Raw genomic sequence first — 26,671 nt, forward strand, 5'->3', positions numbered from 1 at the left:
AAGCTTGAGCAGTAGAGGAGAACAACATTCATTAGCGAGGAATGTGAGTACCCAATAACAGCAGGTATCGAACATGCCAAGTTTTGACCGCCACTCCTACGTCTCTCATTTGCTCCGCCTTCCATCGTTGAATACTGCCCAGGAACCATAAAACGCGCGTCCGGGCCATGGAACCCAAGTCGGCAGCCCAAGCACATTACTCAGACGTCGAGGACTGCACCCTATGTCGCAAACTGAACACCCCCAGCCTGCAGTATGAAACCTGCTATCAATCTAGCCACTGTATATAGCCGCGACTCCTTACTAAATTCGTATGGAAACATCCTGCCCATTCCATGTTGGAGAATATTGAGCGTATACGTGTATGTTCGGCCACTACATTCCTTCACATCACATATGCAGGACAATTTGAAACAAACCATAAGTGGATATAGGTAGTCTGCGGATCACTGTGAGATGTTATGGATAAGTGCATAGACGATGGTCTATGTATTATAGAAGTATTCGGATCTGAGATAAATTCAGGATTTCTATTTGATAAAGCGCTTACTCTATCTCTCGCTCTGCGATTTCCTACTTGATTGATAATTGTCACAACTAGCCAAAACTTTGCCTCATAACTGGTCACAGTCCCCACAGGAGAACTGTTGTTGCGAAGTAGCCGCTATGAGACTCCGCACCCAGAGAACGGAGTCGGCATCTCAAGACCATATAACCTCGGAAACTATTGCGTCTCGCAGACTGGCCGGCTTCTTTACCTACATTAAAATCACAACCACAAATGCATTGCCCCTCCCCCTCCCCTCGATCTGGCGCACTGAGCTTCAGCTGTCTCCTAATGTCCTGCTACTGACCACTCCCATATGATATCCTACCATTATTTGCCTCTTTACTCGGCTGTAGGTATAGGCTGTATATGAATTAGATGTCAGAGCAATTCGGACAACCATCTATACTACCTTAAGTCACGCCAAATATATATCTAGAGTAGAAGCACAATCTACATTCCACCCTCTAAGATGCCGAATGCTTTAAGGATTTACTATGATAAGCCAATGGGCGTAGCTAGCTTGACTTATTCTATGATTTCCGGAGTGCAGTAGACGCCAAGATAACAATATTAAATTTAGAGTGAACTTGGAATCTTACAGTGTTCTTCTCTTATCCAGCTTTCTTTCTTGCCTTGGTCACCTTCAATACGGATTAGGACTGGTGCTGTCAGAATTATGGTTATATACTTAATTTACATCTTGACGGAGCGAATCCTGAACTATATGATATCCGAACTGTAACTAAGCCAGGTACCACGAGTTCCTCGTATAACCCCCTTACATTCGTTGACGCGCAAATACGATCCCATGCGCGTTACAGTCTACCCCTTCGTTATCAATCTCAAGACGTGCAAGGATACTCTGATATTTCCGTTCCATAGCTTGAACATAGCCCAGATGACTATAATTCCCTGAATGCGACTCAAATGACGGAGAAACATTATCGATCGTTTGGTTCTTCGGGCGCAGAACAACAATATCCACTGAGGTTTCTGGATTGTAGAGGTCTTGCACGAACTCAACCAGGTCAGAGATCCGGTTGGCTTTCTTGTTACGCAGCAGAGCTGGACTCCCCGAGGCCAGTGCTTTCTAGTCCCTACTCAGGACCATAGCACCGCCTCAGGTAATAACTTCTTGTAGGTGGAAAAAAAGGGCGGCACAGAGGGTAGGCCGGCACCGGAGGGCGGCTCTGGAAAGCCCGTGGAGGCAGCTAAGGCTTAATGCGAAAAGGGGACTGTAGCCCGATGTGAAGAGGAGAAGGCTACGTTCAGTCAAACCTCGAGTGTTGACGGCGAAAGAAAAGCTGGCTGAGAAGTACAATGGCGACACTGCCGCCGCTTCCGAAGCCTTGAAGGCTGAATGCGAGCTACCTTCGGTCAGACAGAGAAAGCTAGATGTGAAAAGAGGATGGCGGACCAGTTCAACGTCAAGACCTCCAGTGCTATCTCAGCATTACAAGCTCAATTTGGGAAGACGAAGGCTGGTACCATGAATGATATGACAAACAAGTGTGAAGTTGAGAAGTCCAACCAGGGTAAGGAATGGGAAATTGCGAAAGCGAAGCTCGAGGCTGAGAAAGCAGAGCTTCAGAAAGCACTTGACGCACTGAAACTGAAGGAAACAAATGTTGGAGGAACTGCCTCGCATGACGGTAGCGATGTCGCTAAACGGTTGGCGGACGTCGGTCCTACTCCACAATATAATATCTGTCCCCAATATGGTGGAATGGAGTTCACGATGACCACATCGTCTGGCAACACTGCCTGGTGGCGGGTCAACTGTAATATGTTCGTCAAGGGTCATTGGCATGTTGACCGACACTGCCCACCTGGTTCCACTATTCAGATTCTGCTTGAGAGACAGGAAAACCGTGAGTACAAAGGTCTCCTGTGGAATCATGTCAACATTTGTCATGAAGGTATCCCAACACCCGGTACTGCAGGGATGTACCTAATCAAGACTCCGAACGTCCCCAACCATGCCTTTATTGAACGTATTGATTAGACAGATTAGATGAAAACAATGACTACAGGGTTGGCGGTTTCTAGTGCTATATCATATAAGTTGGTGGTGCCTCCTCAAAAGGGCATACTTATTGCTTGGAGACATATAATAGTGATCTGACTGCTCTCATCCAATCCAAAATCTCTGTCGCGCAGACGTATCCCGTTGGCTTTGGTTTCTAATATACAGTCTTGTGTGTCCGAGGCCTTCCCCAGAGATCCACTCACGCGATCAGAGGGCTGGCATTAGGGTCAACATTTGAGTGTACTAGCCCAGATACATCAAATATCAGTCTATGTATGGAGTGGCTAAGCACCCTCTTCTCTCTGGCTACTCGCTCGGTGCTGTTTAGCCTGTACAGGATAGCATGCACAGATTAGTTTGTTACAATCCTAAGCATGGTAGATACACACGATTGATTATTCCGTAGACCATGATTGCTGCCATAGAAGAGCACCATATGAGAATTAGGTATCCAAATGTGCCCCTCGTTGATTAACAGGGATCTTCCTGCATAACAGCCAGTGGAGCTTCGATCTACTAAGTGGGTTCAACGCCGAAATAGTACCGCTGCGAGCTCCACTCCCCAGTGTCCTTGACCGCATGATCCCACGAGAGATATTCTCCGACATGCTTCGGCACGTCAACTCCTCTAGATCACCAGTGCTATTCTTCATCTGCTTCCGGACGATCGGCTCGCCGAGGACGCCAGCCCCACGGGAAAGCTTCATCCCGGCCAGATGTCAGCACCGCCTACTGTCAGTTCGGCTCCAACGGAACTCTGGCTGTGGTTAATGTAGACCGTGTTCATAAGCATGGTATCGCAATTGCCGGATGTGCGCGGTCCAGACTTCGCGCTCTGCATGATCCGCTGGAGCGCGACACAGACTGCTCTCCTGATGGGTTTCGAGGTGGAAGCCATGTTTGTACGACCCAGAGAGGAAGAGGGCAAGGCCGTAGAGTATTAGGCAATCCACTGCGAGCATCCGTTCACCAGCGTGGCCTCCGAAGATCGGACATACCTCAATCTAATCGAGGCCGTGGTCCGTGCATTAGCGACCGTGGGGCTCTCTTTGGAACAGTTACACGCCGAGCCCATGTACATCTATCTATCAATCCCTTGGAGGGGCAAGAGGACGCCCAGATTCTGGAAGGCGTGGAGGCCTTTTTTCGCCGGGGTGGTGAAGCGTCTTCCTGCAGTCCTGGCGTTTTCCTTACACAATAATATCAGCTACAATCGTGTCTCCACGGGGATTTAGAGTGGAGGTGAGTGTGCGGCGTGGGGATGGGAAAAGAAAAGGATCACACTCCGCCGAGTTGAACACAATCGGTTTGCCCTGAAGTTAATGGACGACCTCTCGAACCCGTACTTTGTTTTGTCGGCAGTTCTCAGCGCTAGGATTGACGGGATGACTGCCAACTTGCCCCTGGCTGGCACTGTCATCAGTAAGGCTGCTGCTCAACTAGCTCCAGAAGAACGAATGGGGCTAGGTGTCAAGATCATGTTGGCTCAGGTCGCTCGAAGAGACTCTAGTGGCATTGGAAGCAGACCGTTGGATAAGCACAAGCTATGATGAGGGACATGGTGTCGAACTATATATTTGTGAGAAGAGGGGAGGCAGTATTCTGTGCAATGGAGGAGGATAGGCGTAGCCTGTGCTAGGTGATTGCAATATACTACAAAGCAAATGATGATCTCACCCCGCTGGCCATGCTTAACTACGACAGTATCATGTCTCACCTACTCACTCATCGCAGTACCTTCAGGATTGCATGTAGGGTTACCACCGACTCAGGTTTGCAACGAATATCCTCCCACCGGTGAATTGGATATTTGATTGGCTGAGCAGCTGACCGCCTTCAATTATACTGTATTAGTACTAGCTTGATATCTAGGCTGTAAGAGAGTGGATCTATGATAGTCACGTGCTCTATTAGTAATACAGTTCGGACGGAAAAATTCATGGGCCATCCAATGCATTGATAACCGAGTCAGATCGGCAGCTGGCCCGTGGTGGGAAAGGCGAGGTTTTATGTCGGAGATATCCTAATATCGGGATTCGCTGCCGGTGATGCGTGACACTACTGCAACAAAACTTACCCTTTTTGGCCAACAGGCGAGAGGCTCCACTTGGACCCGATTTCCCTCAATTCGCTACTTATGTCAACTGGAATCTGGATCTCTTCCACATCTTACGCTATACGCTACCGCACTCTGGGGTGTGTTTGTCGGGAGGCTTTCCGGTCGCATCCCGGTCGACAATGGCTTCACTCATGGCTATCAACTCGGCACCCCGAGGGCCTTGAGAGGCTCCGTCCTCTTTCTAACCCGCACTTAAATTGCTTCACATTTCCTCTCTTTATCCAGCGCCAGTTATTCTAAGAGAATTCTGTGATCTGCGCTTTTCATCAACATTTTTCCAACCCTGAAGACTACAAAATGTCTGAAATGTCCGAGATTCGAATCCTGGATAACTCCACGGTCCATGGCTTGTTGATCAATCTCTCGAAAGCAGAAACAGTTGGGTTTCGGCAAGTGGTGGAGCGAACGTTTGAAGACTTCTCCGTCAACGGTGAACGTCAATACCAACCTATGCCAAGCGTTGCCAATCGTCCCAACGGGCAAAACACCCTCTTCCGGCCCTTCACATCTGACACAGGTATTGGGACCAAAATAACTGTCGAACCTCCCACTAGACCAGATGGCAAGAAGGACCCTCTACATGGCGTCATTGTTCTGGTTGACGGGAAAGGCTATCCGAAGGGGCTCCTGAGCTCCGAAGAAGTGACCGGCTACCGCACCTCGATGAATGTCATGGTTCCCTTCTCATGGAGGAAACATGTGGGCGACATTATTATCTTCGGTAGTGGCATGCAAGCCTTGTGGCATACTCGACTGATCCTCATGCTAAGGGGGTCGGAAGTGAAGAGCATCACATATGTCAGTCCGATGAGAGACCAAGCCCAGCAGTTGATTGCTACGGTCTCTGCGGAGAACTCCGCGCGCTGGAACGCCAATTGCTCCTTTGAATTTATCGATAACAATGCCGCCGACTTCCAACAGAAGCTGCAGCTTCGCTTGCGCAACGTCGATTGTATCTTCTGCACGACGCCATCCAAGAAACCCCTGTTCCCGGCGAGCTATGTCACCAACAGAGGCAGTCGACAGCCATTGATCTCCGCGATTGGCTCTTGGCAGGCCGACATGATCGAATTGGACCCTGAGTTATTGAATCTTGCCGTCGCACCCAATGCCGGGTATAACTTTCTCACCGGTAAGGATGATGGTGCCATCCTGGTCGATGATCGAGAATTTGCCCTCACGAATTCCGGGGAGCTTGTCAAGAGTCGTACGAACGCCAAGGACGTCATTGAGCTGGGTGAGATTCTTGCGTTGAGGAGTGGAAAATTGTCCCCGCAGTCTACGAGAGAGATGGCCGTCGAAAAGACAGACCGTTTTGTTGCCGAGGGACTCATCATTTACAAAAGTGTTGGTGTAAGTCTGACTGACTTGACTGTGAGTGATGCTATTTTGAAATTAGCCAAGGAACGACAGCAGAAGTTGTGAGTTGAGTGTTTGCAGAAGGAGGGAGTTACGGATTTTGGTTCTTAAACTGCGAGCGGGCTCGGGATGAAAACGAATTCGAAACGTTGGTCTATCCTTCAAGAGTCTGCTGGATGCAATAATACAATCATCACATTTGATCACCATTCAAGTTAACCGTACGACTTGATATGTACCCTTCACTGCTATTCGAGTATCCCTTGTACATATTCCGACAGCACCACAAGCTTTACATGCTCCTTGAGGGTTGACATAGCCTCCATGATAGTAGGAATAAGAGGCGGCCGGTAATAAATATTTACATGGCGCAGCAATAGGTAGACCATATATAGTTCGCTGCTCATTTCCTTGTTCAAAATAAAACACCACCACCTCAGTTGGATATTTACATGCGCTTTTGCTCGACATAACTTGGAAACGATCGAGGGAGTCACCTCACAGCTTAGCCTCCGGGAAAGGAAACAGGAATTCCTCTACGAGATCCCTAACGGCGCGTGCAATTCCAAAGCTGAATATGTAACCACCTCCCGCAACACCTGAAGAATAATGTGTCAGATATCCTGAGCGCTATGATCACTCGCATATGACTGTGCGGAACGTACCGTATGCATGAACTATCTTTTGCCCGTCGCGCAGCTCTTTTTCAATGCGGACACCAGACTTTCGAGACGGGCGAAGGCCCACATTGTGTCCAATGATATTATTGTCACTCGGATTTGCTGAGAAGTGTTGCGGCAAATGCTGATTGATCCGTTTGAAAATCTGTATTTCAAGTCAACATTCCTCCAGAAAGGAGCCGGAAGTATGCTTACATCCCGCACAAGGTCCCAGTCCACGTCGGGAGAGCTGTGGTATATATGTGAGTAGCGATGAACGACACAAGCGGAAAAATTAGATTAGCGGGTCTTACACTGAATCCTTTTGCCTTGTGCCACCTAACACTACCGTCCCGTCTAAGCGAGGGATGGCATAGGTGTATGTTTCGCCGGTATCATGCATGAACAGTTTATTGTAGCTGCTCTTCACAATGACAGTCTGGCCTCGGACCATCTCGAGATCCTGATCCTGAACATCGTGCAGCGTGAGTGACCCAAATCCGGTAGCATTAATCAAGATATCATGACCGAGTCCACGGGCGTCTGACAAAGACTTGAGCTCCATCCGTTTAAACTGTACACCTGACTTTTCTAGCTTGTTCCTGAACCAAGGGAGGAAGATGTCAGGCCTGAGAATGAGAGACTTGTCTGATGTTGATATTAGTTCAGTCCATTTCGCTCAATTTGTGCTTGACCCACAGGAAGTTCCAATCTTTGCACCTTGGGGAAAGGTCTCCGGAGGAAGGAAATGGAACTAGAAGAGGTTGTTCAGTCCATGCACCTGGACAATCACTCCAAGCATACCTCAGGCATGTAATCTTTCCACCAAATATCCTCCTCTGTTTTGTCGTCGTGAAAGTCCTCAATGGTAATCTGTTTAATGCTCGAGTCCGGGTAAGCAATGCTCCAGCGCCACAGCTCAGCAAATGCATCGAGTTGCATTTTGGCTTCGCGAGCAGAAGCGCAACCTCCAGCAATGAAGCTGACACCGGCCCATGGGCTGGTCCATTCAATTGTTGGCTGATCACCGGGGAGGTTCCTCGCAACGATTGTGACTTTATGGTTTCGTGAGAGAATGGAGGCAGTTGCCATGCCAATAATCCTGCGAGTGAAAAACATCGCCGTCCGTCAGCCATGGAAATCTGAATATGAGGGAACTCACATACCCCGCCCCAACGATGGTTATCTGAGCCATTCTGGTTGCACACTACCTGCTTGATCTATGTAGAAAACTAGTTATAGGAGCATGGTACAGCGAGACAACATTGCGCTTTATAATCGCCACGATGGTCACATGCGGGCACTGGTGCATCACCTTGTAATTCGGGGAAACACCTATCGGGGGCTGGACCGAGTATCTCTCCCATGAGCAGGAATGTACAAAAAAGCCCAAAACGCCCATGTGCCAGGAGATAAAGGGACTGCCTCGCTTATCTTCCGTTTTAGGAATGCGCAAGGATACACCTGAAGTTGGATGGGTCAAGATTATGCGACCACCCCCGGGAGAGAGCCGAGCTATTTACTCTGCTGACTACCTATCTCGCAGGGTCAAAATGTAGGCGTGGATACGCTTGGTCTATCTAGTGTGCGGGGAAAATGTAAAGCCAAGTGGAGATGAGTCCGAATCGCCACCATGAGCGGGAGTCTGCTGGTTTAGTCCCCGGCATCTGGTTCCGAACGTCGGTTGGATGTGGCATCTGTAACACTGGAAGCGAACTGTATAGACTTCCTTGAACATTTGCTTCTATGCCTTTGATGGTTGGGATAAGCGACATTATTTCTATATCGGTCTACTACTTATATCAATTCTTCAATCCACTACTGCTCGTCTTGGTGCATACAAAACTATATTTGACTCCCGTTTCGAAAGATTAGGCTAATAGCAACACTCCCGCGTGTATTTTCATATGATTAAACCGAGCTGAGGCAACGTGAGGTACTACAGGATGTAGGTAGAAATAGCCTATGCCTTGATGTAAAACAAAGGCTCACCCAGTATGTCTACAATGATGGTCCCAAATCGAGTACCGGGCAAGCTCGGGTGGGTGATTAGACCATGCGATTTCATTCTCGGATTCTCAGTGAGCGCTGGGGATGTCCACTCCGCGAAAACATCAACTGCACGTAGTCTGTTAGGGGGTGTAGAAGCCGCCATTCGGATATTTTGCGCCGTTGGTAGCGCACACCCCCACGTGTCGTCGATGGCCACCATCATATCAAGCGCAACAGCTGCATCGCGCAATAATCGTGCTTTAGTGAATCCGCCAACCCGGGAGACCTTGATGTTAGCACCTGCGATTCCTGCAGTATAGGCCGTAACAAGATGTGCCATGGTGACGATACCTCATCAAGAGCAATAAGTAACCCGGTACGCTGACCGACTTCTGCACATTCCGATAGAAGTCTGCATGGTTGTTCGAGTGGCACGGCGCTAAGCGGGTCTGTCTTCAACTTTCAGCTGCATGGCTTTGAGTCCCTTTTTAAGTTCACCGCGTGCTTTTGCAACGCCCATCATAGGGTCACCAACGCCAACCACGGAGAAAGGTACCAGATCGTCCGACAAGCGCCCACCAAGCAAAGTGGCCGTAGGCAGCTGCATCGCCTTGACCAAAATATCCCAACGGGCCATCCAGAACTGCCTTAGCAGCCATACCTGGCATCATGACACGGTCCATAGCTGCATTGACAACCGCCGGGGAGCATGGACCTAACCCCAGCACCATTAGATCCAATCATTTCAATGCAGCAAGCGCTCCAGTGAAAGAGCTTGGCAAGTAGTCGCTCCCCAGGGGTACTGTTTCAGCCGAGCCTTCATGCCGATCATCGGTGCGAATCCGAACAACAATAGACGGTTGGCCTGGGCAAACCCCCCGCCCATGAGGCATTGTGTAGGTGCCATGGGCATAGTCTTCACTCTAGCTAAAGACGATAATGTCGTTGATCCGCATATCCAGTTGCTCTGGGCTTGTCAGATATCATTGTTCGGGTGCGTAGTTCGTAATGCCCCCATATCGATCAAGGGGCACTACTTTGTTTGTGCAGTATTTCGGGCTTGAGAAGTCACGATGAGCGAAAACAAGGTAGGTGGACTTGGCTTTCGATCGGGGCAATGCTCTGTTAACAGGCCTATCGATAGGACTGGCCTAACGCAGGCATCTAGTGAAATAGATCACGCTCACTCCTTAACCTAGAACCCTTCGGTACAACATCCGTAGTCACATCGGTCAGCAGGACGGACCCAGATGTCCTAAAATAAGGCGATGCTCCTACGCGAAGGTTGGTAAAACCAGAGCCATATCAGCGTTATGCAAGTGGGGCTCGGTAAATCGATCGATTAGGAAAGTGGCAAAGTTTAGGTACATCCGCAGCCTCGATCCTGGAGTTCTCGTGTGGAGATTATGGATAAGGCTATTCCTATGAATTTTATAGGACGTGCGGGGATACTGTTCTGATCACGTCTTCTCCGGAACTAGCCCGTCTCGAGACCATCCTGCCAATACGCCCAGAACTATGTTGAGAAAGACTTAAAAAGCTTCGTGGAGACCACCATGGCCAATTGCTTCCAGGACGAGTCCACTTCATTCTCCCCCCCCCCCCCCATATCTCCCTTGTACCACTGGTGTTGTGTCTGCGTTGGATCTACGCATACCTAGCGAAATGGAGGTGAAAGATATGGAGTGCCTTGGAGGCTCTCCTTCAGGAGCCGCCTCTGTGCGTGACACAATCACCGATGCTGTGTTCGGGGAAATGACAGACAATGGCCCTAACTATCGCGGTGTGAGTATATATTGGTGAAAACTCACGTCTTCGCAAACCAGCTAATGCCCCTCTAGCTAGGATGGTTTGCCACTTCGATTCTCATGACGAAGACGATGATTGGGCTCGGAGTCCTATCCATTCCTGCTGCCTTTGACGTTTTAGGTCTCATACCCGGAGTGCTATGTCTCTTGGCCGTCGCAGCAATCACCATTTGGTCGATGTTTGTGGTCGGGACATTTAAGCTCAATCATCCAGAGGTTTATGCTATCGATGATGTCGGCTACAAGCTTTTCGGTGTTACCGGACGAGTGTTTTTGGGGACCACATTCTGCATTTGTGAGAATCTACATTTCCTGTTAGTAGACACGGCTGAGTTGATACCCACTAATGCTGGATCAGACTGGATTTTCGTTTCGGGTTCGGGGCTGCTCAGTATTTCAATAGCGTTGAATGCGATATCCATGCACGGAACCTGCACATCAGTCTTTGTGGCCGTTGCCGCCATTGTAACATTCTGCTTGACCAGCATTCGTACACTGGGCCGCATCAGCTGGATTGCCTGGATCGGCCTTTTCAGTATCTTGGGAGCCAGTAAGCTGCAAGTAGAGCCATATGATGATCTCACTAACACCGTTGCAGTCATTACCCTTACTATTGCTGTTGGAATCCAAGATAGACCCGCAAGTGCACCACTGGAGGGCCCATGGAAATCTGACTACGAGCTGTTCAAGAAGCCATCGTTCTTAGAAGCTGCTTCAGCAATCTCCACTTTGGTATTCGCGTACTCGGGCACTAGCGCGTTCTTTGCGATTGTAGCCGAAATGCGCGACCCTAAACATTATGCTAGGTCACTGACTATATGCCAGACCGTTGTGACCGGCACATATCTTAGCATCGGTGTGGTAGTATACTATTTCTGCGGGTCATATGTCGCGTCGCCGGCTCTCGGGTCTGCTGGAGTTCTTATGAAGAAAGTGACATACGGAATAGCCATCCCTGGTCTTCTCGCGTCGACAATCATTCTTTCTCATGTGAGTATTCCGTACATGGAATGTTTGGTGTTTTGATCTAATTCGCTCGCGAGAAGGTGTCGAGCAAGTACATTTTCGTCCGCCTGCTTCAAGGCAGTGAACATTTGACCGCGAATACTTTTCAGCATTGGGCTACTTGGCTTGGCTGCACATTGGGAGCGACTCTTATCGCCTATATTATCGCCAGCGCTATACCTGTCTTTAATAGCCTAGTATCCCTTGTTGGTGCGCTGTTCGGTACATTGATGTCGTTCCAGCCTATGGGTTGTATGTGGCTGTACGATAATTGGAAAGGGAACAAGCGGGAACGGACTTTACGCTGGTATTTTATGCTCGCTTGGAGTCTATTTGTCATCCTTTCGGGAACATTTCTCATGGTGGCCGGGACTTATGGCTCCGTTGTGGAAGTCATTGATAGTTATAAAGAGTCCAGCGGCTCGGCTGCCTGGTCTTGTGCAGACAATTCCAACTCTGTATAGCGAGCCGATTATGACAACTGCAAGTGACCAATCTTTCTCCAATCTTTCTCCAATCTTTCGTAGGGTTTGCACACAGAGAGAGAGATAACAGGGTTGGCGCAAGACCATCGACAAGCCAAAGTGGAGCCTCTCGCTTAATGGCCAAAAGAGGCAAGTGGGGGTAACATCAAACCTCTTTGGTTAGTCGATTTAATTGCTCTTTGCTCTTGGAAATTTGGTGTTTTGTCAGTGTCCAGCTTAGCTGGTAAAGGTCGTTTCCTGGGTCAGTCCTGGATAACATGACCCCGCATTGCGGGGAACCCTAATTATCATAATTCAAAAAGTCAGTCGCACCGCCGTTCTCATCATCAAAAAACACCACCGGTGATCCCAGCCTGTCCAGGCCAGGCATTCATTGCCAGGGCAACGCAGAAGAATTTCATAGATTTGTCGCCCTTCCATGACAGTCTACCGAGTCCGATTCGCCTCAACAGGCGAACCTTGCCGGAATACTGTCAGGTCCGAGTCGGTCATCGGATCCCGTCCCCTCGATACGCTAGAGTCCTTACCCACGCGACAGAGGAGCCGCTCGGGCTGCCGCGAATGTCGACAACGAAAAGTCAAGTGCGATGAGACGTTTCCTGTGTGTCAGCGCTGCCAGCGGCGAGGGTCCGTCTGCCAGCCCACCTTACGCACCGCTCAATGGCAGGTCGAAGTTCCGTGGCTGGCGGATTCCCCCGTGAAAACCATCTCCCTGGCGCCAATCGCAGACACCAACGTTGATGCACGGCTAATGCGCTACTGGCTTGAGGCAACCAGTCAGATGCTGTCTGTCGATTCCAGCAACAACCCTTTTTCATTCCCTATCCTCAAATATGTGGCTAGTTCTCCGTCTCTGGCCCACTTTCTTCAGTCCGCCAGTGCAGCACAGGAAGCATATTTCCACCAGCCTCAAATGTCAGTGAGCCTGGCAAAACGAGGTCAGGCACTTTCGGCGTTGCGACAGGAACTCCAAACCCGCAGCAGCTCTTTATCACAGTGCTTTCTTACCCTCCTGATGCTCGGCATGTCCTCGTCGTGGATGGCAATGGACCCCACGGACTATGGAAGGGAGCACCTTCTCGCCGCACCAGCGGTAGCGGACATGATCTTGAAGCAGAGGGATGCGAACAACGAGGAGTTAGATCACCTCACCATGGGGATTTATGTCTACTGGGATATGGCTTGTGCCTTTTGCTTGGACCCCGTAGATCATCCTATTGAACGGGACAGCTCACTTGAGACATACGTGAAGCAAGCTCGTCATACGTTTCACCCTATTACCACTCACTCGATAGACCTCTATCATCTCCTCGGACAGGTCGGTCGGTACTGCCGAGTGATCGTGGACGGTGGTGGTCGTGACCTCGTCTTTGAACTTTATTCCGAGGAGCGTCTGAACGAATACGAATCCATTGAAACCGACGCGATGGCCAAGTCACTCACTGAAGCCTTCCGCAAACATGGTCTTCTCCTGCTGTACCGCTTCTGCGGAACCCCTGGGGTCTGTCAACCTAGCAGCCAAAAACTGACCCAGACAGAAAATTACATACACCAGCTCGCAATTGAGATCGTTGAGCTTATATTGCAAATCAAGTCCAATTCACCTTATGTGAACATCCAGGCCGTACCACTGTTGAGTGCTGGTGCAGAAATGACATCACTTGACACCTTTCAGCGCAATCAGATCAGGCAAAGGCTCAAAGAGGTATACTCGACGAATCGCTTAGTGCCCACACTGTGGGTTCTCGAGCTCCTGGAAGAGTTATGGGAAGTTCACGATGCTGGATTGACACATATGACGTGGCTAGAGTTAATGTTGAACAAGAATTGGAGGTTAAGGGTGGGCTAAAATACGTACCGCAACCTGTGAATCATAACAGTAATATTGGCACTAATAAATCCTGGTCTGTGCTGTCTTAAGCGAGTAATATCCGTTCAATAATCCTAAAGCTGCATCACTCTCCGCAAAGAACAGCTCGTCAAACTCCTCACGGACTCAATAGACCCACTCGGTGCACTGCCACCTGAACCCACCAGAGTACTTAAGCTTGTGGATGCTGGGAACTCGGTCATTACCAGACCATACCTTGTCATGACCCTGATGGTCGCATAATAACATCTTATGATCAAACTGTCTGTCGCAGAATGCCCCATAAGGATAGGCTGAGCTAGTCAGTCTAGAGTGAGAAGCTGCTGTATGGCAGACAAAGACGGCCATACAAACAGATGATGATCCGAGTAACAGCACAAGTGAGAATGTTTCGCCGTCGGGCGAACAGGATAGGGTAGTCGAGGGGGCAAAGGTTGATCTCAGCGGCGTTGCGCAGACCCTCCTCATTACTCTGATTGCCCAAGCCTATGAATTCTCCACCGCTCGACCCAGTCTCGGCGATCCATACACTAAAGATGCACCAGAGCGGCTTAAATTCGATGTCACGAAGATGACTATGACACCAAACCAGATGGCGAGCATCGCTCTTCGAACGAGCCATTTCGACCGATTGACTTCGGATTTCCTGAAGCATAATCCGGACACCACTGTTCTGCATCTAGCACGTGGCCTGGATAGCCGGATAGACCGTGTGAAATAGTGTGAAAACACTCGGGGGGCTGATATTGACCTTCCTGACGTCATTGCGCTAGGAAGAAAGGTTCAACCTACATCCTTTCTTGGTTGAGATTACTCTGCACTAGGAGTTGACGTTCTCCATGAGAATTGGATGCATGGAATTCCCACTGACGGACCAGTGCTTGTGGTGATGGAGGGACTACTATGCTATTTCCCTGAAGAGGATGTCAAACAGCTGTTACAACGAATCTGTGACACGTTCCGCTGAGGGGAATTACGAGCGTGGCATACTGGATGCGTGCCGCAAAACGACATAACATGATTCTTGAAGGTTTTTAAGCGCTACAGTCGAGGGCAATCTTCCAATTTGCAAGCAAACATAGTGGGTTTGATTGGCTGGCTGCTGCTCCACCTTAGCGGAAGCCCTATGATCACCTTGGGAAAACCAACGAGAGGAAGTATGATACCTCATTCCCAGGTATATCATCCCGATGTCCCTATTTTCATGCATCTGGAGATGACTGACAGTGGCAACAATTCGGTCCGATCGCAGATTCTGGCCATAATCTTCTGCATTAAGACGGCGCCAACGAATATCAGCGTCTTGTGGGTACTATACCTACCTAGACGTCTGTCATTGGACACAATCACCAGTCGAATACTTTACTATCCAGTTTCCTAATAATTAAACCGAGATGATATTGTGCACTATAATTTAACATTTTATGTCTGGACCTGATAATTTCCTGGAAATTCGGCCCACTACCAATACCTCACTCTTCCCTGGATAGCACTCAACCAGCTAGACTTTTCAAATTTCGATCTAGCCCATTTGTTAAGTTCCCTCGCAGCTCGTAGAGCTGACGGCGAGGAAAGAAGAAACTAAAGACAAATAGTTTCCATGTTAGCGTGCAGCCCACTTGGCGATTTGGGGGCCGGGAGGACTCCGTAAGTGGGTCATCTTCAGCAAAAAACCTCCTGAGCAACCTCCATTATCATGCAATTACAGCCTTAGCGGGGCGCTGTGAAAACATGCCCCAGTGTGTATGGCTGGATCAACAGAGTCAGGGTTCCTGGATAATTCGAGATCCGTTCCGGCACAATGTCGGCGAACAGGATTTCCCAAATGCCCCACTTGCAGCAATATTGTTGCAGAATCAACCCACAGGAAACCGGAGATTGTGCGAGGAAATGTCCACATTGGTATATTCCGCCGCCTGGTGCATCTTGGCGGTTGACTGTGAATCCTCTTATATTTGGTGGAGCATATGCGGCACTCTGTCCAGACCTTCACAGAATTGGCGGCGCAAGGTTTGGGAGGAGACTTTGGGGAAATCTCTTGATTCCCAAGGCATGGCCGCTGGACTCAGTCAGATAGTCCCATGCTCGCATGGAGTAAAGGTTCCCACCATGAGCGGTAGGTAGTTTTTGAATTTTCTGGAGTATGGTCGTCCACTTCATTCCAGGGCTGACATGAGCAACGTCGTCGTGGAAATGTCCAGTTCCATTCGATGAGGCTTATGTGGATCTACCAGCTACATGTCTTGGATGTCATATATTGGCCTCCAATTACTTGCTCAGGATTCTTTGTTAGTCATTTTGGGGGCGAGTAAATGGATCCAGAGTGTCTTGAGAAGAAGCCATGTTGGGTTCTCAGGAATTCCAGTGGAGCTGGATGAACAACAAAAATTTACATCAGATAGCAATGGACCAAATATAAAAGGGAGGCCGTTGACTCACATCTGTGGATTGATTCAACGGAATTCTTCATTATTCCTTTTTTCAACTGGTGGTCGAGACAAGATATCTCGTCGCTACCATGAAATTCACACAGTTGGCTTCTATCCTTGCCGCGGGATTTGTGGCAGCCGTACGTCCTTCGAATTGGTAAGAGCACGGTAGCTTAGACTGTTTCCTAACACTTCTTTGCAGGCGAAGGCGCTAGATGAGTCTCCGATCCCTGGGTATGGTGTTCAGGAGCCGTCCTGGGAGGTTGAGACGGCTCCAGGAGGACCCAAGGTCATCCTCAATGGAACAGTCCAGCAAGTCCACGCGCAGCTGTTAGAGATCAACCCCAACTACGACGATGACTTTGCCACAGTGTTGGACAAGAGGGAGGTGACGGCATTTGGCAAACGGGACGACATCAAGTGCAACAATTGGCCAAAGGCACGACGGGGTGACATCGAAGCCGGTATCAAACACTTGCGGGGGGTCTCTGGACAGCCGTCCAACGGACCTGGACCTGGAAACTGTGGACGAGTGAGCTGCTCGTGGGGCGCTGCCATCTGGTGGTGCAATGATGTGAGACTCGTACTAGAGTATATCGAAGAGACGTACTGACGTGTTGAATAGAACACATTCACGAAGACCCTCCCCAGCTTCAACAATATCGCGGATGGAGCACAGGTCATCCTCAACAATTGCCAAAGAGGAGGTGTGAAGCTCTCCGGCCAGGACTTCCATTCGGACAACTGGAATGTGATTGTCCGGGGAGACAGCTGCTAGAACGGAGGGACTAGTGTTTAGTTGACCCAGGAGCAGTACAGGCTGTGATGAATGAATATCAAGGGCGTGGTTGTAAAAGACCCCTTCTGGTATCCTGCATGTATTGCTTAGTCATATACATGTATGTTCTGTATAACTAATTAACTATTAGCAGCACCAGACGAAAATACTCCTGAGGCTCATATATACAACAGCGTGTAGATCTCCAAGAACCATATAATTCGTCTGCACATTCAACCCAAGTACGGGACCGCTAACATACCGGCTAGTTGGCTAGCCTACGCTCCCTTTTCAGACTACGTACTCTGGAGTAGCTCACTAGATGCGGTAGGACGAACCAATGGCTTGATCTTCCATCAGTTGTGGACCTTTAGTTCTCGGCATAGAACACCACGTAGCGATTCTAGCGAATACCAAAACTCGCCTATTCAGTAATGATTCGCAGCTAGTAGATAGCTACGTCATTGCCGATCCGTCCCCGCCAGCCCCACAACATGAACCAAGAGCGCAAACCTCAGTCGATTGTGCTTCCAGTGCATCTGAGTTCATCGCCATTGCAGCTGACCATGTCACCTACATTCCTTAAGAACGCTGGCTTGTCGTATTGTCAACCTGGCTCCTTCGTCCTTCGATGGTCGAGGCGTGTTTCGTTGCGTGATGAACATGACGATGATCAGTCCCAAAGGTTTCACCCCGCCTCTCTGAGTATGCAGAGACCCATGCAGGCAAGACGTGGGGTGGAACGATTGGGCATATGAAGAGTTGATGAGCACAGCTGGCTGAAATTATGCTCAGCTGGCGAGGATCATTACCAGATGGAGCTAGTCACAGAAATCCGTTGAGGATACTGAGGTAAACTAGGTGTTCATGTACGATTCTTGCCAGCGATCTTGCCCGTACTTAAGACACCATGTATCTTCCCCAAACCAAATCTACGGTTTTGCTTCTCGCTGGCCTTTTAGGAAACCGCACTTCCTGAGTCTTATCTTGAAATCTGCCGGTGTGCACGCGAAAACTCAACCACAATGGGTGAACCTGATAGTAGGACAGCCCGTCCGTTCGCTCGGTTCATCGTGACTGACCAAAGTGTCTCGATAGTTATTCTTACCCTCCAAAAATACGATCTCAAGTCGAGGGGGGCCACTCCAACATCAAGGGCTATAGTTCCGAAAACCTTCCAGGAAGCGGCACTACAGCATTTGCGATGGTACTTAATCCAAAACAAGCGGCTGCCGAAGGAATAGTAGGTTGGAGACTACCCATTTTAATCACTATGCAAATTCCTCTAACTTATGCATAGTGTAAACCAGATGTTCTGTGACAAAGATGGTGCCGATGTCCCAGACGACACCACCTTTGACGTTTACGCCAACCTAAACGGGGAATCGGCGGCTGTAGGGGTTGCTCCGTGACTGTTGCCACCTCAGGAAGCTGATAAATTCAGGATTCGTTCAACGTTTACTTGATAGCGCCGGGCGAGGTGGAATCTATTTGGACAGGCATGGACGCTGGCACAGCTGCCTTTCTGAAGGAAGGGCTCGACCTCAAAACAGTACTAGGTCTTGATCAATAACCCCTTTGATCATTTTGCTAATGTCACCACAGTCCCAGCAAATGCCCTTCCTGAATCCTTCTCTGAACAAGTTGACATCTTCAATCAAAAAGGACGAGTGGAAGGCTTCCGCTGGCAAGGTAGACACGTAAGTGGTTCTCTCACTCTTACCACGCCAGTCTAACCGATGGGTCAAGTCACGCGGCGGATATGGATGAGCGGCAATGGGGAATTGTGATGCGAAACAACGACCTTCTCAACGGTAAATTTTTCGAAGGAGGGGGTACGAATGATAAATTAGCTGTCCCTACCAGCATCCGTCGAGCCAGATATACCGGTGGGTCAAGGTCGCTTTATTGGTGCAGATGCAGTGCAGTTTATTGACCTAACCATTTTCCTCGACCAGCATTTGCCCTGAAGGAAAGAGCCATTCCAGACTACAATGTCACTTTTGAGGTTCCTAAAGATGTGCCTGGCGATATGAAGAAGCCTGAAGTATGTCCCGGCCACTTAGCACCAAGACTTCATCCGTACAACAAGGCTAATCGTCCTAGATCAAATTTCGTATCCCACGTTTTCAGATCTGCGATAGCTCCAGGGTTGAAGTGTTCGAGACCAAGAGTTCAATTGCTGATTCAATGGCATCCAATGCTTTCAGTCAGACAACGGTCGAAGCCTCCGCGTCAGTACCAGTTGAACCATCTTTTCGTCAGTGCAATAACTAATTCAGCAACGGGGACAGAGGCGGCGGAGCGTTCGGTATTAGCGTTGGAGTGAAAGCCGGTGCCACAACGTCTGACTCTAGCTCTTTTGCACAGTCGTCCTCCAAGGACGAAAGCCGTCTGCATGTGGCCTACTTGGTGAGAATTTTACTATATCTGCTTGGAGGCGTAGAAGATCTAACTTGCTGTTTAGTTTCCCCGGGTCGAGATTTTCTTTGATGTTGATGACCTCGAAGTGACCGCAGAATGCAAGAAGTACCTGGAGAATATTCGAGACCCAAAGGCAAAGAAGGAAGACGCAGACATTTTCTTCCAGAAGTTTGATTAGTTTTCAATCATCCCCTTGCTCAGTAAAGATATATGTACGATGCTTATGTATTCTAGGACATGTTTTTGTCCCTCGTGTACAACTGGGTGGTCGGCTTCATTCAGTAGAATCTACTTCGAGTATCGCCGGTGCTAGTACTGAAGAGAAGTCGTCCGCGCTCAAGGCAGCTGCCAGTGCCTCCGTCTCAGGCTTTGGATTTCAGGCTTCCGTGAGTGCCAGCCATGAGACGACCAATAACTCCAAGACAGAAAAGTCTCACAGTAGCTCAAATCACTCGATCACATGGCACGCAGATGGCGGAGACACCTTGCTGTGCAATAAGTGAGTCCCTTGTTGATGCCCATAACCCTACCGGAGAGCAACCACTGATAGGACACTTCGTGTACAGCCCCCCTGCTTGGTGCCCTACGGTTCACTCCTTCTACAATTGGCGGGTGATGAATGTGAGTGTATCTTGAAGAACACAAACGGCTTGAGAAGGAGATGTCTAATTCAAGTAGCAAATTGGAATGGTCGATATTGTTCAGCTTATTGGCAAGATGAAGGGCTGGGAAGACATTCCCCGGCGATTTGAGGACATCTACTTCGCCAATGTGCAATTCAAGATCCTCAAAACGGAGTCACCCCACCAGGCAGCGCCATACCTGGGAATGGTCGGCAATGGTCAGTGATGAAATTCTATCGTACGGCCACCAACAGGCAAAAGAACTAACAAGTTTCACAGTGGACGTCCTTGAACGACCCGAGGCTGGAGGGGGGAACTTTTCGAGACGGGCCACCCGCCATGTACTGAACAAATCCCATTCTGGCGAAGAACATGTGGCCAGCAGCCGCGAGATCATTGCACTCAAGAACCAAATGGTGTGGGAAGGTACAGATGGAACCACCCCCCGGGTAAGTGATACTTTGCTTGGAGCTCACTATCGAGCAAGAATGAACAGAGAATGCGAAGGCTAACAGGTTGATAGTTCAAATTCGGAACCATGTATCCCATGCGCTTCTCTGTCCGGGACAAAAGCACACAGGAAAGCACTTTCTATGCCGTTCGGCGGACTACGAAAGCAGAGCACTACCAGAATGAGAATGTCTTATATGCTGGCAAGAATGAAGAGCCGAATGTGCTCGTAAAGTTCACCAAGTTACGCGAAGGCAAAGGACATCCTGCTGATAGGCAGGACCTCGCCTGGACTGAGGACTTGGGCACTTCCATGCGAGCGGAGAGAATTGGATCGCACGATATGGTTCGGATGGACTTTTATGACCTTCAAACTATGGAGTATGTCGGATGGTTGCAGAATAATGGGGGGATTGCTAAACTGGAGCCTGACACGGAGGGACGGCACAATGTTGAACGCATACTCAAATTTATGTATGTCTAAGACTTGAATACTGTCGGTACAATAAACAAAAGGTTTACCCAACCAAGCCTGTCCCGAGGGTGGTCAGCACCATAGTACCCATACAGTACGATTGGAATTCTGTCGATTCTAGCGGTACGACTTCCCTGCGTAGTACTTCAAATTGCGAAAGCGTAATGATCTACAGTAGGTACATTACTCGATGTTAAAATGCAGTTGAACCGCGGATTAAAGTGGGCAGGAGGTAGAGCTATGTCTTTTGTCTTTTGAACAGCTAACTTCTGATATTAGCACAGCCTGTGTTAGATCATCCATTGTCTTCATATTCACATGGTGCCCCAGGATGGGTAAGTCTCTAGCACCGGTGTCTCTCAAGCCTGGCCCCTGTTCGGAGCCAGCTCGTCCAGCCCCTGTCCACTACTCATCATCCGATCCTGAAGCTCCAGTTAGCACGACCAATGAACTGAATATGTAGGACATAGTCTCAACAGGGAAATTCAGGACAAACAAACCAACAACCACAAAGGACACCAGTGAGAAAGAAATCTCACAGCAGGACTATAGGGCCCCTTCCACACCAGCCTACTCGTGCTTCCCAGGACATCATCGACAATGGAGGCGGCGAACTCATCGGCCGAGCAACCTTTGGGGCCGACTCTTCCGGTTCCCCAGTCCGAGATGGTCTGTCGGATAGCTGCATATTGTCACATTGGCAGTAGGACCACCTCGGGCTCATTCGCATGAAACGCGGTGGTGATGGTGCCCGCCATTAGGCATACCACAGCAACACCCAACGGGGCTAGCTCTAGGCGAAGTGTCTCGGACAGCTGTGTGACCGCAGCCTTGGATGAGGAATAGATGCCTATTCTTTGTTAGTTGGGTTCAATACCACCAACAAGTCTCCGACGGAAGAACAGAATATAAAAAGAGGAAGAAAACAATAATTACCAATCCAGGGAGTATTCACCACGGCGCCCACACTGCTTATATTAACAATGCGTCCCCTTGGACCTGATGAGCATGTCACTACATGCCTGGATCAGCCGTAGCAGTCCCCACACGTTCGCCTCATATACTTGCTTCGCCCGATCAAGGTCAGCATCCAGGAGAGGCATAGTATACCCTATCCCGGCGTTGTTGACGAGAATATGAAGGCCATGGCTATGCCCCCTCACCACGCGTGCAGCGTCGGAAATTGAGGTGGGGTCCGTCACATCTAACGACAGCACTTGGACGTTCGCCAACGAGGTCAGACTCTCGGGAACTTTCGTGATGGAGTGGGCCGTGGCGAAGATATAGTGACCTTGCCGGGCAAGCTCGAGGCCCAGAGTCGCTCCTATCCCGTGGGCGGAGCCGCCGGTAATAAGAATGGTTTTCGGGCTGGACGGCATTTCAGAACAGAAAGAGTTTGCTAGGTTTGTCAGAGCGTGGCAGGCATGGTACCGAGGAGGCTTATATGTCTGTAGAGTGTACACTCCACTCGGACGGTAAAGGGAACCAAAGAGCATCCGAGAGGACAGGACTGTCTTCTTTTCCGAGTCCCCCGATAAGCACTAAAAATGCGCACTAAACTAATGCTAGATTAGATACGAGGCAGACAGAAGTACCGACTAACTGACAAAGAAAGTAGTTCCACCAAATGTGAGCCATGGTATGGGTACATGCGTCGTATGTCTTCGATATTCCGACAACTGGGGCTAGTTAGAAGTGCACAGAAGGATTAAGTCATGGTTCACCTACCTAGCTAATGCCATCGTTGTCTTGAACTCGCAATGGAGTAGTCTCATAGCCAGCGTGACCATTTTGGTCGTTATACTTTAGAATCACAGGAAGGACACAATGTCAATCACCAATGGTTGTGAATCCTACCGCCAGACACCAAAGCGCGACGCACCCAGCAAAGCAATGGTGGGCCGCGAGAGCCAGTGCTTTCAATATGTCGGATCCACGACGAGAGTAGAGCCGGCCCTGCAAGAGGTACATTGAGACTTGCTGAGCAAGCAAAACTCTGACAGTGACTAGGTTCTGTGGCATAAATGCTCACGCGCTTTACAGCGGTTGCGCAACAAGAAATTGAGATTCATTGTTCTATCCGACATAATGAGACTAAGCTATGATGTCAAGAACTGAACCAATGTGGAATATGCATTTTTATATTTCTCATGGCTAATGAACGAAGTCTAATCGAATACTAAGCATGATAAGAAACGGAGCACAGCGTTATCAAAGCAACGTTGCTGATAGTCAGGGGCTCGATAGACAAGTTTATGCTGCTTCGGTGCGTTTCTGAATTTGAGCATAGAAGCCTCTCTGGAAGAAGAACCAGGAATTCTCCACTTCGAATTTCTCTCGGTCCACAACCCGCATCTTCTCTTGGTCAGTAACTGTGCTCATAACCTTGGGATGAGGGGGGAAACTTGCATCGTATGTCATAACCAAGAACGGGATGAGCTTTTTGATTTCCAAGATGCCCACATGTCGTCCGAGACAGATCCGTCGGCCGGCACCAAACTACGGCACAATTAGCCCACAGAACAATGGGGAAGTCATATGGCATAGTACGTACCGTAAGGACACTTCCTTCTAACTTTCTTTTGTGGGAGATATCCCCCTCGAGCCATCGCTCCGGCCGCCAAAACTCCGCATCCTCGCCGAACATATTCGGATCCCGATTCACAACATACGGGTTTCCTCCAACGACCGTCCCCTCAGGGAGATAATGCCCAAGCACTGTGACGCCACCTTTAGGCACGACCCGTTCAAACGGTAAGGCGAAGGGCGGGTGGATCCGGACTGCTTCCTGCACACAGGCGTCAAGGTAGGGCAGATCGCGCACCTCGTTGTACCGAGGAAAGGGATGGGAGAGACTCGCGGCTTTTAGCTCCTCATACAGCTTTTCAAGGGTGTTTGGATAGACTAAGAGATGGAATAAGAGGGTACGCATGACAGTGCCGACCGAATCGGAGCCGGCAATGACGTTGGAGAATGTCCAGGCTGTCGGCGCCCAGGCCGGAATCTCTGGATTATTCTTTTGTAGGTGGATGTAGCGCGTCAGGAAATCCGTATGGCGGTCGTCTGTTTTGGCGTCACCGTTTTCTAATTTTTCTTTCTTTTCTTTGATAGCCTGCCCGACGAAGCCTAGGATGGAGAGTGACGCGGTCCCCCGGACGGCTTGCCAGAAGGTGTCGGCAATGATGTTCTTCCGTAGGATTCTGTCTAACATGGGCGACTGTGTCATCTATGTATCTCTTTGCGTCAGTTCGAGGGTTGTACGGGACGCCGGATCCAGACGGGAGTTTAGCATGAAATCTCACCGGGGCAGAGGTCCTCATGAAATCAACAATTGTTCCCAACATTCCGCCCACATCCCTCCCCTCATCCAGAAATCCATATCGCTTGGAAAATGTCATGGTGCCCATGACGTCGAACGCGAAGAATTGCAGCCATTGTCCCATGTCAAAGATCTGCTCCGTGGCGGCAAAGCGTTGATCAAACCTATCACGGATACATTGTAACACTTCATCTACAAGTGGCTCAACGGTAGTAGTGTTGGTAATGTTGAAGATCGGGGCAATGGGGGTCTTGATTTGCTTGAGAATGTGCTCTTCAGTGGTGTTGAAGACGGCGTGTAATGCGCCACCATGCCTGGTATACGGGCGCAAAGTCACGTAGAAATCGCTCTAGTGGGTTTAGATATTTCCAAATCAGCCGACCGTCTGGGATTCAAAGGGGGAGATATAGAGAGGCCAGACGAGACAAAGTATACCTTTGGCAACCCGGCGCGCATGGGATAGACCGTGGGAATCGCTTCCGGATTACTGAACGAGACCATATTGGGCCCGATACGAACCACCTCTCCATACTTCTTATGTACATCTTGCAAAATGAGATGCGCCCGTGTAGTTGGAACCCAGCTCATACGATACAAGTTGGTAAGAGAAGCCAGAAAGGGACCAGGAATGTGTCGTAGTCGCCACCAGGCCCGACCGAGCTGGAGAGCGAATATAGCAACGAACCCCGCCGTGAGCCAACCGACCAGGCCGAGGCTGTCAGGAAGCCGACAGAGAAACGATTGTACGTCCATGCTGTTGATCGGATTATGTCGAGAGATTGGGAGACAAACACCTCCATTTTGGCAGGGCTGATGAGTCGTGCATCAACCACGTAGCCCTGAGTAATCGATTCACTCGGGGTTTCACTCAGGGCATGTCAGAGTCTAGACTTCACCCTGGGCCACATAGACCAAGCCAACTCAGGGCCAGTACAAGTTCCCTACCACCATGGATATATCGTAGTTCAATAGACCCAAACTGTTACCCCAATCGCACCGCACCAGACCATGTCCGTCACCGTTGAACTACCCACATTCCAGTCTCTTGGGCGCGAGAGCCCGGCCTCAGAAGGCCTGCCCTACTGGTGGCTGACTAGTGGACGCGATCTTGCTCGCATGCTCCAAGAGGCACAGTACCCTGAAGATACACAGCGCCAGTTCCTCCTCTTTTTCAGAGACACGATCTGCCCCCAGCTCGGAGGCCGCCCTGAAGCTGATTCACTCCGCAGTGGCGTCGGCTGGGATGGCAACCCCTTCGAATACAGTTTTGAACTCAAGAGCTCTGGCAAGGAGCAAGCAGTTCGGTTTGTCGTAGACGTCAGCCCACTACGACCCGCCGATGATGCCAACCCCCTCAGCATCAAGAATTTTGAGATTGTCCTTGACGCATTAGCGAAGAAGACTCCAGGATTCGACGACACCTGGTACGCATCCCTGCGGAAGTGGTTCGTGCATTCCGATCGCTCGACCGAGGAACAGAAGAGTCTTGTCGCACAGGCAGGGTACCAGATGCCCATGATCCTCGGGTTTGACATTCGCCGACGTCTCCCCAGCCCAGATGCCATCCCGGTCATGGCGAAGGTCTATTTCCCACCCTGTTTCACGGCGGTGGCGGAAGGAATTACACGATGGGAGGCCGTGCGACGTGGCGTGTATCAACTGCCAAACATCGAATCCCATCCCAACATCCTTCGCTCTCTGGAGCTCATTCAACAATACCTGGACAGCAAGCCGAAAGAGTATGAAAACGGTCCGCGCTATCTGGCGACCGACTTTGTCACCACCGACCAGGCGCGTCTGAAGATCTACATGCGACATCCCGCCGAATCATTCGAGGATATCTGGGATTACTATACCCTCGGGGGAAGGATCCCAGGCTTAGATGAGGATAAGGAGAAATTCCGCGAGCTCATGTCGCTCACCGCCTATAATCCAGACCCTACGCCGGCACAGGACGGTGGCCAACCACACTATACCGCGGTGCAGAGAAAAATGACGGCGATTTACTTCTCCCTCTCCACGGATAACCCAACGCCCGCGCCGAAGATCTGCTTCTACCCTGCGAACTTTGCAGCCAATGATGAGGTCATAGGTGCAGGTGTGGATCAGTGGTTGCAAAAATATGGATGGGATGACGGAAGTAAGCCGATGAAGGAGAAAGTCCGCAGTGTCTTGTAAGTGGTCCACTTCAATTTCCTTGCTGCTGAGCTTTTGCTGTTATATGAACATACACTAAAGCATGCATAAATAGTACTCATCGTAATCTGTCCGATAAGAAGGGTATATTCACCTTTCTG

The 26,671-nt window shown here is 49.7% G+C and overlaps 11 protein-coding genes across 11 annotated transcripts; 7 read left to right on the forward strand and 4 right to left on the reverse strand.

Moving 5' to 3' along the window:
- Positions 1–2,191: 2,191 nt before the first annotated feature.
- Positions 2,192–2,614, forward strand: BDV38DRAFT_246817 (uncharacterized protein). The gene has a single exon (XM_032054603.1). It carries the CDS (start codon positions 2,277–2,279, stop codon positions 2,553–2,555), a length of 279 nt encoding a protein of 92 aa, XP_031913536.1. The 5' UTR covers positions 2,192–2,276; the 3' UTR covers positions 2,556–2,614.
- A 2,023-nt stretch (positions 2,615–4,637) lies between these two features.
- On the forward strand, positions 4,638–6,123 carry BDV38DRAFT_292917 (uncharacterized protein; the record flags this gene model as incomplete). Its single annotated transcript, XM_032062122.1, has 1 exon — positions 4,638–6,123. Exon 1 carries the CDS (start codon positions 4,996–4,998, stop codon positions 6,121–6,123), a length of 1,128 nt encoding a protein of 375 aa, XP_031913537.1. The 5' UTR covers positions 4,638–4,995.
- A 432-nt stretch (positions 6,124–6,555) lies between these two features.
- Positions 6,556–7,933, reverse strand: BDV38DRAFT_292920 (FAD-dependent oxidoreductase; the record flags this gene model as incomplete). The annotated part of the gene is made up of 7 exons (XM_032062123.1): positions 7,883–7,933; positions 7,521–7,818; positions 7,416–7,470; positions 7,031–7,364; positions 6,933–6,966; positions 6,723–6,882; positions 6,556–6,656 (listed from the first exon to the last, which is right to left on the reverse strand). The coding sequence occupies exons 1-7, from the start codon at positions 7,909–7,911 to the stop codon at positions 6,556–6,558; spliced, it is 1,011 nt and encodes a 336-aa protein (XP_031913538.1). The 5' UTR covers positions 7,912–7,933.
- Positions 7,934–8,679: 746 nt separating this feature from the next.
- On the reverse strand, positions 8,680–9,048 carry BDV38DRAFT_283024 (uncharacterized protein; the record flags this gene model as incomplete). Its single annotated transcript, XM_032059944.1, has 1 exon — positions 8,680–9,048. One exon carries the CDS (start codon positions 9,046–9,048, stop codon positions 8,680–8,682), a length of 369 nt encoding a protein of 122 aa, XP_031913539.1.
- A 1,325-nt stretch (positions 9,049–10,373) lies between these two features.
- Positions 10,374–11,985, forward strand: BDV38DRAFT_283025 (transmembrane amino acid transporter; the record flags this gene model as incomplete). Its single annotated transcript, XM_032059945.1, has 6 exons — positions 10,374–10,493; positions 10,550–10,811; positions 10,875–11,066; positions 11,115–11,287; positions 11,342–11,506; positions 11,563–11,985. 6 exons carry the CDS (start codon positions 10,374–10,376, stop codon positions 11,983–11,985), a joined length of 1,335 nt encoding a protein of 444 aa, XP_031913540.1.
- Positions 11,986–12,424: 439 nt separating this feature from the next.
- BDV38DRAFT_283026 (uncharacterized protein) lies at positions 12,425–14,597 on the forward strand (the record flags this gene model as incomplete). Its single annotated transcript, XM_032059946.1, has 2 exons — positions 12,425–13,846; positions 14,211–14,597. 2 exons carry the CDS (start codon positions 12,425–12,427, stop codon positions 14,595–14,597), a joined length of 1,809 nt encoding a protein of 602 aa, XP_031913541.1.
- Positions 14,598–16,394: 1,797 nt separating this feature from the next.
- Positions 16,395–17,083, forward strand: BDV38DRAFT_271325 (uncharacterized protein; the record flags this gene model as incomplete). Its single annotated transcript, XM_032057292.1, has 3 exons — positions 16,395–16,445; positions 16,508–16,879; positions 16,931–17,083. 3 exons carry the CDS (start codon positions 16,395–16,397, stop codon positions 17,081–17,083), a joined length of 576 nt encoding a protein of 191 aa, XP_031913542.1.
- Positions 17,084–19,689: 2,606 nt separating this feature from the next.
- Positions 19,690–21,189, forward strand: BDV38DRAFT_87306 (uncharacterized protein). Its single transcript, XM_032064075.1, has 4 exons — positions 19,690–20,128; positions 20,186–20,348; positions 20,410–20,579; positions 20,654–21,189. Exons 1-4 carry the CDS (start codon positions 19,907–19,909, stop codon positions 21,062–21,064), a joined length of 966 nt encoding a protein of 321 aa, XP_031913543.1. The 5' UTR covers positions 19,690–19,906; the 3' UTR covers positions 21,065–21,189.
- A 225-nt stretch (positions 21,190–21,414) lies between these two features.
- On the reverse strand, positions 21,415–22,434 carry BDV38DRAFT_271326 (uncharacterized protein; the record flags this gene model as incomplete). Its single annotated transcript, XM_032057293.1, has 5 exons — positions 21,415–21,477; positions 21,556–21,726; positions 21,766–21,905; positions 21,992–22,047; positions 22,103–22,434. The coding sequence occupies 5 exons, from the start codon at positions 22,432–22,434 to the stop codon at positions 21,415–21,417; spliced, it is 762 nt and encodes a 253-aa protein (XP_031913544.1).
- Positions 22,435–23,308: 874 nt separating this feature from the next.
- On the reverse strand, positions 23,309–25,840 carry BDV38DRAFT_292932 (cytochrome P450; the record flags this gene model as incomplete). The annotated part of the gene is made up of 4 exons (XM_032062124.1): positions 24,810–25,840; positions 24,358–24,723; positions 23,610–24,281; positions 23,309–23,554 (listed from the first exon to the last, which is right to left on the reverse strand). Exons 1-4 carry the CDS (start codon positions 25,125–25,127, stop codon positions 23,309–23,311), a joined length of 1,602 nt encoding a protein of 533 aa, XP_031913545.1. The 5' UTR covers positions 25,128–25,840.
- BDV38DRAFT_283031 (aromatic prenyltransferase) lies at positions 25,383–26,552 on the forward strand (the record flags this gene model as incomplete). Its single annotated transcript, XM_032059947.1, has 1 exon — positions 25,383–26,552. The coding sequence occupies one exon, from the start codon at positions 25,383–25,385 to the stop codon at positions 26,550–26,552; it is 1,170 nt and encodes a 389-aa protein (XP_031913546.1).
- Positions 26,553–26,671: the final 119 nt, after the last annotated feature.

Source organism: Aspergillus pseudotamarii, assembly GCF_009193445.1.
Source record: "Aspergillus pseudotamarii strain CBS 117625 unplaced genomic scaffold BDV38scaffold_27, whole genome shotgun sequence".
Lineage (NCBI taxonomy): Eukaryota > Fungi > Ascomycota > Eurotiomycetes > Eurotiales > Aspergillaceae > Aspergillus > Aspergillus pseudotamarii.